The sequence below is a fragment of the Coccinella septempunctata genome, chromosome 1 (genome assembly GCF_907165205.1).
Source record: "Coccinella septempunctata chromosome 1, icCocSept1.1, whole genome shotgun sequence".
Classification (NCBI taxonomy): Eukaryota; Metazoa; Arthropoda; class Insecta; order Coleoptera; family Coccinellidae; genus Coccinella; species Coccinella septempunctata.
Window position 1 is genome coordinate 314,582 of NC_058189.1, and position 11,717 is coordinate 326,298.

An 11,717-nucleotide genomic window follows, 5' to 3' on the forward strand; every position below is an offset into this window, starting at 1 on the left:
GTCAAATGCCAAACTTGTCATATTTACTGGGAAATTTAAATCGATTTCAAGCGAATAACCGGTAATTGACCTTGATTATGTCCCTTTACAGCTTCCAATATGGTATCCTGAGGTCATCTGCGTTTCAAAACGATGAAGTTGAAGGGCTAGTTCATGACGTCATGAGATTATAACCCACAAAGACCAAACGCGCTTGAATATAGTTGGTAAATACCAATAGTAACCAGTTACTCGCTTGAAAATTGTTTTAGGTGAGGTTAGTTTAATTTGACAGTTTAGTTTTGACGTTTCCCCGTGACAGCGCGAGCGTGAAGCTCCAGTGCATCAAATCCCCGTACCTGACCGAAAAGCAGTCATCATCATTGGATAAATTTTGTAACAGTTCTCAAGTAAAAACATTACCTTCACTGAGTTCTTGTCCATATAGATTAAATTCCCATATTTTCACTGAACATTTTCCAATAATTCAGCTAAATATTTTCGTGAAACACTAAAATGAGAAAAACACTTTCAAAATCGTTTTGCTTACAATTTTTCCTGATTTCAAACTTCCTATTACCGAATTCAATTTATCTCCTCCTGGAAAAATCAAAAATTCATAATTTCACGGTTCGACGTTGCCAAATCTATACTTACTGTCTTGAAAAGTACTTCCCTTTCGGGACCTCTTCAAATTCTATCGAAATTCGGAGGTCTCTCAACGATTTTCAAAGTCCCCATGGGCATTCGCGCCAAGTGAAACTCATTCTGAAAAGAAATCAAATGTTTCTGTAATGCTATTTACTCTTCGATAATATCCAACCTGAAAATGAAATATCACGATCTAGCACATTTTGATCCACTCAAAATTTATGTCTCTAATGCCTGTTTGAACCCGAAGCAGGCTTAAAGTTAAGGCTTACTTATTTCGCCAATTTCCATTGCTTGAAATCACTGAAATAAGTACGACTTAACTTTAAACCAGCCTTAAATTCGTTGTTGCAAACGGGCATAAGATTTTTTAATTGCACCTCTAGAGTACAGAAAGAAAGAGATGTTCTTTTGAATACTTATTTTTTTTTTTTAGATACCAAGTTTTTTTAGGTGTATTTTATTGAGAAACATCTTCTGTACAGAATAAAGTGGTGAATAAAAATTTTGAGATAAAAATTTAAATTTATAATATTAACATAGAATAACTTATAGATCGTAACCAATCAAAATGAATAAATTATTAAATCGACATTCAACAATACTGCAACTGCATTTTGGATATACTTTTATTTTGCTCTAAAACTCTTTATACAAATGTAAATGAATTACCCCATTCACTACAACTCAAATTCAAATAAATGAAGAAATCTTATGGAATCAATATTTTACAGAACTGAATTTTATTATTTGTAGTCTTCTCATTGGTTTACCTCTCCAAACCTGATTTCAGATCTTGTCCTGGATAAACGGATGAGTGAGAGCATTGTTTAGGCTTATTCTTTTTACCGGATCTATGGCCAGTGCTTTCTCCAGTAGATCCTTTAGCTGGGTTACTTTTCGTAGTTGGTCGGCGGGCAGAACTTGGCTACCTACTAGCTCGGACTGTAGGTCTCTTGTTACTTTGTTTACCGACAGAACTACTATTTTTTCCTACAAAGTAATGATAAATTGGAGTTTTACATACAAATAGTGTTGAATGTTGGAGGTGACGTATGCAAAAAGCTTTTTATACTTAAACATACTTCAAACTAAATATGAATGAAGGACTTAGGGAGATGATTCCTTGATGAAAATAAGCAGGGGTAGTTCCTATAAATTTTTTTCGAAATCGACCTCTCATCCAAGATACAGCCTTTGGAAGGCGATGACGAGTTGACAGTTTTTAATTTTTTTTACGGGTTCTAAAAAACACTGAATCATAAAACTATACATAATATGATGCACTAAGTAGATGTTACTCACACAATTTTTTTAGATCTCATAACTTTATTATTAGGGGTTGAAAATAACAACCCGTTATGATTTTCCTCAAAAAATTGTTTTCGTAGGATAGATTTTCGAAAAATAAAATTCTCTAATGGTTTCCTATTCAATTATGGAGAAAAAAGTGTCGATTTCGATACAGTCGATACTTTTCTCGGAATAAATAAAAACTTACAAGCAGTTCTGATCATTGTTCATTCTATTTTATCCTATAAGTTCCATAGAATGACTACCTTCCGCTAAAATACATGCATCAACTCTCTGCCTCATAGATCTACGTATACTGCTTGTAAGTTTTCATTTATTCCGAGAAAAGTATCGAAATTCTGCAAGAGACTTTTTTTCTCCAGAATTGAATGGGAAACCATAAGAGAATTTTATTTTTCGGAAATCCATCCTACGAAAACAATTTTTGAAGGAAAATCATAAGGGGTTGTTATTTTCAACCCCTAATAATAAGGTTATGGAATATAAAAAAATTGTGTGAGTAACATCTACTTAGTGCTTCATATTATGTATAGTTTTATGACTCAGTGTTTTTTAGAACCCGTAAAAAAAAATTAAAAGCTGTCAACTCGTCATCGACTGTACCGTGGAAGAGAGATCGATTTCGAAAAAAATTTATAGGAACTACCCCTGCTCATTTTCATCAAGGAATCATCTCTCTAAGTACGTCGCATTTGTTTACAGACACCCTGTATTCTCAAATTTAGGAAAATCTCATTGAGAAAAAAAAAACATTGTGTGTAAAGTTGGCCCAGCATTTTTCGATTTGAAAAAAAAAATTGTGCCAGGTTTGGCTACTTTGAGCCATTGAATTTTTTTTTAATTTCACACGGTTCCCAAGATATTCCACAAAATGTATGGAATGGTCCAGCAATTTTAGAAAAATTGAGTTTTTATGGCTGAAATAAATTGTGTGTATGTACCGAGTTGTGTCGTTGGAATTTTTGCGAAATTTACTCTTATTTCTCGGAAAATTTGAAATGAAGAAAAAATTAAGCCCAGCACTTTTGTTTTCTGTTCCTAAAAAATGAGTGAAATAATTTGTGCTGACTTGTGCCGTACCTAAATATTCTTTCAAAAATTTGACGAATTTTTCGGGAAATTGCGAAATCGAAAAAAACCCAGCCCTCAATGAAAACATGGCAAAAATTGTGCTACAGGTGTACTTACTTGTGTCGCTGAAATTTTCACGAAAAAAAAAATTTTTTTTTCGATTTTGGGAGAAATCCCAGCACTGTTTTTTTGTTGAAAATTTTTTTATGTAGTTGTGCACCATTTGTGTTTTCATTTCAGAGCTCTATCATCAGTATTAGCGGAGATATAAATTTATTTCGAAATCGCAATTTTTCCAATTTTCGCTTATAACTTGAAAACAAAAGAAGGTGGACAAAAATGACTACTACTCTTGTTAGTTTCTCAGAAAAAGAGAACGAGAATGGGGTATCAGATTTTGTCTATCTCCTCTGGTTTGAAAGCTGTAGTGCTAAAACATCGAAATTTGCCCATCCTGTACATGGCAACAGGCCTAATATTCAGGCCGTTGAGTATGGCAACCCTTCACACACAACATATGTCAATGTCATATGTCAATATGTCATATGTCAAAACTTGCATAGTGTCATAAATTATCAGAATAACAATGTTGTCAGAATTCAACTTTTGGAAGAGAAATCTCTCGTAAATTGAGCTCAATGAACTACAGCTTGGATAGCCGATGATAGTTATTGTTTCTGTGTCGTCTAGTGGTCTAAAAACTCATTTTGTGAAAATCGTATAATCTGTTCTAAGTTCATTTATGGATTTTCATCAAGTATCGGCCACATCAATATTTGGACTATTTTGGCACTTTCAGTGTACAACAAACTTCCTTAGTCATCAGCTATCCAAGCTACATAGAGAGCTAAATCTAAGAGAGATTTCTCATCTGAAAGTTGAATTCTGGCAACATTGTTATTCTGATATTTATGACACTGCAAATTTTGAAGAGTCATATGTTGTGTATGAATATTAGGCCTGTTGCCATGTACACTGATTTTCAAACAATCTACTGATTTTTTCTTATATCCATCATTTGAACAAAAAGTTGGGAGCTTTTTCTGAAAATTTCAACGGCACAAGTCATCACAAATGTTGCACAACTATATAAAAACTTTTCAACAAAAAAACACGATAGTGCTGTGCTTTTTTCCCAAAATCGAAAAAAGAAAATTTCAAAATTTTCGTGAAAATTTCAACGGCAAAAGTTAGTACACGAGTAGCACAATTTTTTCCATATGTTTTCGTTTGAAAAACAAACATTCATACATTTTGTGGAATATCTCAAGAACCGTATGGAATTTAAAAAAAATCTCCACGGCACAAAGCAGCACAAACCTAGCACAAATTTTCTTTTCGAAAATCGAAAAGTGCTGAGCCAACTTCACACACATAATAAACGATTTTCTGAGAATCATCAAAATACTCGTTTTAAAATTTTGAGATTATAGCGGTTAGCAGTGATGAACGTGAACAAAATTTGTCGAAAATATTTGAAGCAAATTTCCTAATTATTTGTTCGATGCAGACATAGACAAATGTAGAGAATAATGAATTGTTAATTATTTGCTTAAGAAGGAAATTAAAAGGGAATAACTCAAATACACTTACCCGCTCAGTGACCTTATCGATTTCATGGTAGAGGAAGTTACAGTTTGAATCGAAATGCTGATCTTTGAACGCCCCTTTCCTTATAACTTTGTTGGGAAACTTTCCTTTAACGTCCATGAAAAATTTCAGCATCTGATTGTTGGATTTACCGGAAAATAATATCTTCCCGGTGTACAGTTCGTAGATGGTGCACGCGGCGGACCACATATCAATGGCATAATCATAGGGTATTCCTAAGATTATCTCTGGAGCCCTATAAAATCTCGATACAAGATACGGAGTGATGTCGTTATCATTCACGTAAGAGGCTGAACCAAAGTCGCACAATTTCAAGACCAACTTGCTGTCGTTTACCAGAATATTATCGGGTTTAATATCTGAAATAAACATTCATAATCAGTATAATCAGCTTTCATTGCGGGCATTGAAGGCATAATCTTTACCCTACAAGTTTTCTAAGGTAGTTTAGATATGTACTTGAAATGTTAAGGATGTGAACTGAAAAGTTTTCAGTTTTTGTTCTCGATTTTCATCCTGAGACTTAAAGTACAAATTGCAGTGAGTATATCTCCTTATGGTTATTTCTAGACCACACTATCCAAGAATCTTACAACAAAAGCTCTTGACGTTTATTTTTTAGGGATCTACAGGGTGTTTCACGATTAAACGGACAAACGAACCATGAATAGAGGGCATTGAGCTGAGATCAAAAACTCCTCATATGTGTGTCTTAGGTACTCGGTTTCTGATATACAGGGTGCTTTCTCAAATTAATCGAATTTCTGAAACTGAATAAATCAGATACGTACTCTGACAATTTTGGAATTTTTCTATTTTCGTGAATATTGGATCACCCTGTACGTGGACGTTATGATTTTTTTCCTTTTCGTAACCACAAAGAACTGATTCAAAACTGCTTGACACTGTTATACAGGGTGATCAATAAACATTCCCTTATGAGTGAAACTTCATTGTTAGAATTATTTAGAATTTTGCAGTTTTGTCACCCTTTACAACTGCCTTTCTTGAAGTTTCCTTCAAATTGAGAAAACAAAATAATGGGGAATTCTCCTCAATTTGGGTTATCACAGCATATGAAAGATTGAACTGAATTATTATGAGTTTCATTCATGAATTTTTCAAATGCACCGCGGAAACTATTCAAAATCGTTCTTCAAATATGAGGTTTTAAAATTTAAATCGCTTCGTTTCTAGTTTACTATTTGGCAACAGCGCCTACTAGAAAATGATGGCTTGTTTATAAAATAACAGCTGTTCATTTACAACCATCATAAGGCGCGTAATCACTGGCGAGCCTGAACAGCAACGAGCTATAAAAATCCCATAAAATTTTACGACCTTCCTCGTTCGTCGCAGACTTCATAGACAGCCTAGATCTTTGTCTATCTCATCAAGATAGTGTATTTGTTGTCTTTTAACGCATATTTCAGTCCATGTTGCCAACATGTGCAATAAAAACGAAACGCTTCAAATTTTAAATACCCATCATTTTTAAGTAGGTACTTTAACGTCCAGTTGCAGGAATGTCCATTAAAATTTAATACTTCATTAAAATCTTAATCCTCCATTTTCCCCTTCAAAAATGACAGTTTTTAATTTTGATAGGGCATCAAATCTTAATGGACTTTCCTGCAACTGGGCCTAAATAATTTTTTTTGGGAAACGGTTGAAATGGTTGTTCCAAAATGTGACGTTTCAAAGATATTTCATAAAAAATACATCATTTTCGTCAGAAGGAGTACATATTCCATATTGTGTTGAAATTTTTCACAACCTATAGGTCAAAAGTTACGAAATACCTTTTGAATATTTTCGAGAAGAATATACGGATATGATTCTCTATGTATGGTTTTTGTGAGGCATGTGGCTTGGCCTCCTCGATCCCCTTATCTGACACCGTTGGATTATTTTTTTATGCAGTACAGATGAACAGTGGGGGTCAACTGCTACAAAAAATTATTGAATCACAACGGAATACGGAAGAAAAGTTGTGAAAAAACTATATCAATGTTTTTTCATTCAATTTATTTGCTGTTTTTTATTATTTACATCATCCAGTATGTTGACTGTTAGTTTTCTCGAATAAATTCGTTTCATTCATGCAAACTTCTTTAGTCCGGTTATGTTTTTCAAATTTGATAAAAATTTCAAGTAGTGCAGTTGTAAAAGGTGACAAAACTGTAAAATTTGAAATAATTTTACCCATAAGTTCAAGATTTATTTAATGATCACCTTGTATGACACTGCCAAGCAGAGATTTAGAATTTTTATTTTGAATTAATTCTTTGTGGTTAGGGAAACAGAAAAAAAATCATATAATGTCCATAAACAGGGTGATCCACTATTCACGAAAATAAGAAAAGTCTAAAATCTTCCCAGTACGAGATAATAAAGGTGACAAAACTTCAAAATTTTAAATCATTCGGTCGATTTGTTCAAGAGCTTTTGTTAAATGAGCATCACCCTGTATATCCCACTCAGGCGATTAAAACCTCCAGATTTGTAGTTCAGTTAAAAAAATTTCAGGGGAATATGGCTATACCTAGCCAGCAATTTTGATTTTCTTACTGTGTTACTTCAGGAAACCTTGTTGAACAATTTTATTACTAAAATGAAAGATTTAAAATTCACACCGCCAGTTCGCAGATTCTGATAGGACAAAGTCAGGACGAATGACACCTACCTGCATGCAAGATACCGGTTTTCTTCAGCAGCTTCAAGGCCAACAGCAACTGCTGGGTGTAACTACGCACCGCTTTCACATGTAAGCCAACATCTTTTCCATATTTCTTGAGAACCTCCCTAAGATTCATGGCCAGAGGTTCGAAAACCATACATAGATGTTGTTTGTGGAAGAAGTGTCTGATGAGTCTCAAACAGTGCAGTTTATCTTCCGGATCTGCATCGTTCAATTTCTTCAGAATCTCGAGTTCTTTCAATCCGGTTTTGTGCCTGCGAGAATTCATTTCAAATTATAGATTTTTCAAAGATATTGAAAGGGCAGATGAACTGTACAAAAGGAATAAGAAATGAAGTATTATATTATTGAATATGTTAAACTTCGGAGGCAGTGTAAGAAAGTCAGAAATTACCCAATTTAAAAATGCTAACAAAACTGTAGACTTTTTTTGCTGAGTAGTTCATAATTCTTATACCTATAAAATCACTTAAATACTAGACAATGACTGCTTTCTTCATACTCACATAATCTCATTATTCCTTATAATTTTAACTGCAACATCCTGATTGCTCCTTGCTTGATCTCTAGCTCTGATAACATTACTGAATACTCCCTGACCAGTATAGCCATATACCATGTAGCGATTATCCAAAATTTCACCGATTCTGACTCTATAGTAACCTTCAGCATCGTCCCAATTATCTGTTAATGCGGGATTTTCCGCACCAGAACCTTTCGAAATTATGGTACTAGGTGACTGAAAAATATACAGTATCGATAATTTCATCTCTTTGAAACACTAAACACTTATATGAAAGAGATATTTATAATGAAAAAAGAATATTTAACAACAATAGAGCTGAAATTTTCGTCAATAAGATTCAAGGTGAAAATTGGAATGATTTTCTCGCAGATACAGATGATGTGAACTCAGCCTGGGGAAAATTCTCGAATAGGTACATTTATTATCAATGCTTCCCCAAAATGAGGGTGAAGGTTAACACAAGAACCAGAAGATTTCCACTTACAGAGAATATACTCCTTTTGAAAAAACAACTAGATAACCTCTTTTTCATTTCTAATGTAAAGCCTGAATTTAAACCAACATATATTCTGAAGTGAAGAGAAAATATTATATGGCTGTATCACGTGCGAAGAAAGACCATTTGAACAATTATACAGGGTGAGTCTTTGACTCGTACAAATATTTTGAGGGTAGATTCTTGAGGTTAAAAGACACACTTTTTTCTTTAACCATTTTTTCCGAATCGGCTCGATTTCAATTATACAGACTGTTGAAAAACCATAAAATAATGTTATTTTCGGTTCTATCTAATAAACGGTTTTATACTATGAAATGAATTTCGGAATATGGTTTTTCATTTATTCAATGGATCTTTTTCAAACACAAGATATCACCCTTGTCACTTAGTCTTCTCATTATGACCATTACGTATCATTAAAATACCAAAAATTCAAAGAAACCAACTCTTGAAACTAAGTTGGCTATCGAATGAATACTTGAATATTTTGTAAAATAAAAGTATGTATGCTTCATATTTCCTCGAATAATGCGCCATTATCGAGTAATTTGAAATCCAAAAACAAAAAATGGAGAAAAAAATAGGCCATTTTGGCTGAATGCAACTCTGTTTGAATTGTTTGGAAGAACCAAAGATGTGTAGTGCCATAGATTTAGCTTGTTATTATGAAGGGAATTTTATTTCTCCGGGGGTGGCATAGCTCATTAGGAAAACTCAAAATGGCGACATCTTTTTATCAGGGAAGAATCGAAAAAAAAAGTATGGGAAAAAAGTGTTTCTTTTGACCTCAAGAATCTACTGTTAAAATATTTGTAAGTACCAGTCAAAGACTCACCCCGTATAAGAAAAAAGCTCAACTCAAACATCTATAACTTTCCAAGTCTATATAGTTGATCAAGATATACACAAAGTAATATATTTTTCAAATTTTCAGTCAATATTGCCATATGGCATCATTTTCTGAAGAAAAATCTGCTTTCATCAGCCAGTTATTTGTTACCCAAAAGTAGGCTTTGAGAACGATATAAAGATTAACCTACAGGCAATCTTGCCGTGGAAAATTTAGAAAAAATGGAAAATTTACATTTTGAGTTTTATTTTTTCTTTTTGACTTCTTTCACTATTGATTATAGTTTACTGTGGGAAAATTGCGGAAAATAATAAATTCTTTTGCCGACTTCAAATGAAAATCTGTTTAACAACAACAAAAATCTCTTCATTTCGAAAAACACTTCACCCACAGTAAAAATGACCGATGTGAATCTGAGATTAATGAAATTACAGAAAAAAAGTTAATTTCTTCATAATTAAATCATTCCTCAGCTGAAATTGAAACCAAAATAGAAATCATATATTTTCTGTAGAGTTGAGATTTAGTAGAGAATTGTTAGGAACTGTTGAAAAATGCAATTTTTCTGCATCATAGGTAATAGTCCGTTAAACAAAAAATTGTTCAATAAAACCTCCATTTTAAACATAATTAACCAAATCATACAAATACAAAGTCTGGGTTCCTTATAAATTATTGCAACATTACAGCAGGCTTCGAATTATTTGTCAAACCATTTAATTATTATATTCCCAATAATTCTTAATGAAAGTTTGTGAAACTGAGAATATTTCAACACCCTAATCATTTATAAAGGTCCTGTACTAATAACATGAACTTCTGGTACTTACCGAATTTGCTTTATAGCTATCCTGCTCAGCAAACATATCCCAGTTATTTTGTGGTTTTATAGTTTTCACATCTTTCTTTTCCACAATTTTAACTTTCATATTTGGCAGCAGAGGAGGCGTGAGTGATTCTTCACTGTGAATACTAATTTGCTTTCCTTCTTCTTTGGATTTACAATTTTCATCCTCCGATTCCGCTTTATCGGTTTGAGCCAAACAAGAATTCTCTTTCAATTGCGGCTTTGGTGATGACGGTTCCGATATATTCGTGTTAGAATCTTCATTTGATTGTGTGTTACCTTCAAGTCTCTAGAATAAAACAGATATCAATGTTCCTCTTTTAAAATTTATCGTGATAGCTTTAAATACTTACTTTTAAAAGTTCCTCTCTCTGTTTTCTTCTTTTCTCAATAATTTGCTCTTCATCTTCCTCCTCTTCATTGAAATCGACATTAATTTCAGAGTCACTACTTTCACTCTGCTTATTTTTCATCCCTTCACTCAAAGAATCTTTGAACTTATCTTGTTTCTCTGATTTATGTGAACGATGATGCTTGTCATATCTATCTCTGGATTTATCATACCCGTTTTTGGAATTGGAATTATAATTATTACCCCTTGATCTATCCCGTGAATATCTAAGATCATCTAGCCTCCTATTTCTCATCCGATGATCTTCATATCTGTGATGATCATGTTCTTGAGCATAGGAACGTTCCCTAGAATATCTATCGGATGATCTGGAATCCATTACCCTTCTCTGTCTATCTTCACTTCTCCTTTCTCTCGATCTATCTAAATCTATTTTTCTATCTTCTCTATTTAATCTTTCCCTATATGTTTTGTGCTTATTTGCTCTGTCTCTACTAGATGAACGTTCTTTTCTTTTATTATCCAACTTTAACTTAGGAACTTTCGTTTCTCTTCTATTTTCATTACCATTAGACCGTTCCCTTTTTTTAGAACCAAAAACTATTGGGGCTTCATTGCTTGAATCGTCTAAAAGAATGACTTCATCTATAACCATTTTAGTTTCCTTTTTACCTCCATTATTCTCCAGTTCAGCTCTAGCAATTTCTAATTGAAGAAGCTCCTTTTGTTTCATCAATTCTTCTAAATCCATATCAGCTTCGATTACATCCACATTTATAGCGTCACTGTCACAATCAACTTCAGGCAATTCATCGCTTTCCGATGATATTATTTCAAGTGAATGTGTTTCCACCAATCCGCATGATAAATCTTTAACAACATCAATAGGATCTAATTCGATTTTAGGAATTTCTTCAATAACGCAATCCTCTTTCTCAACTTTGTCATCCAGAGACTTCCTTGGGGAAATTTCAGGGGTATATCTTTCATTTGCAGTACTAGTATCACTTTTACTTTTAGAGTCATTATGCTTGGTCTTGTGCTTCTTATGCTTTTTATGTTTTTTACTGGCGTCGGACTTTTCTGAACTATGCTTTTTGTGTTTGTGCTTATGCTCTTTCTTATGTTTTTTCTTAGTAGTTTCTTCCATGTCTAGCATATCAATATAACTATATCCTCATCAAAAAAGTACAATGATGAGTTAGGATATTGGTAAACAAAAGTTCAAATTAATTCGTTCAAGAGGAGGCAGATATGAACCATAAATATTTATTATAAGTACCAAAGCTTTTAGAAACTTCAAGCTTCAAGACCTA

General features: G+C 33.3%; 1 protein-coding gene across 2 annotated transcripts; it reads right to left on the reverse strand.

Moving 5' to 3' along the window:
• Positions 1–320: 320 nt before the first annotated feature.
• On the reverse strand, positions 321–11,717 carry LOC123313126 (serine/threonine-protein kinase PRP4 homolog). 2 transcript variants are annotated; one of them, XR_006537723.1, is made up of 8 exons: positions 10,403–11,717; positions 10,033–10,338; positions 7,834–8,066; positions 7,313–7,581; positions 4,609–4,985; positions 1,404–1,623; positions 637–747; positions 321–579 (listed from the first exon to the last, which is right to left on the reverse strand). XR_006537723.1 is itself a non-coding variant. In XM_044897855.1 (6 exons), exons 1-6 carry the CDS (start codon positions 11,558–11,560, stop codon positions 1,420–1,422), a joined length of 2,547 nt encoding a protein of 848 aa, XP_044753790.1. In that variant the 5' UTR covers positions 11,561–11,717; the 3' UTR covers positions 1,242–1,419. The 2 variants fall into 2 exon arrangements, 1 of the variants encoding a protein (XP_044753790.1); XM_044897855.1 differs by lacking the exons at positions 321–579; positions 637–747 and having other exon boundaries at positions 1,242–1,623.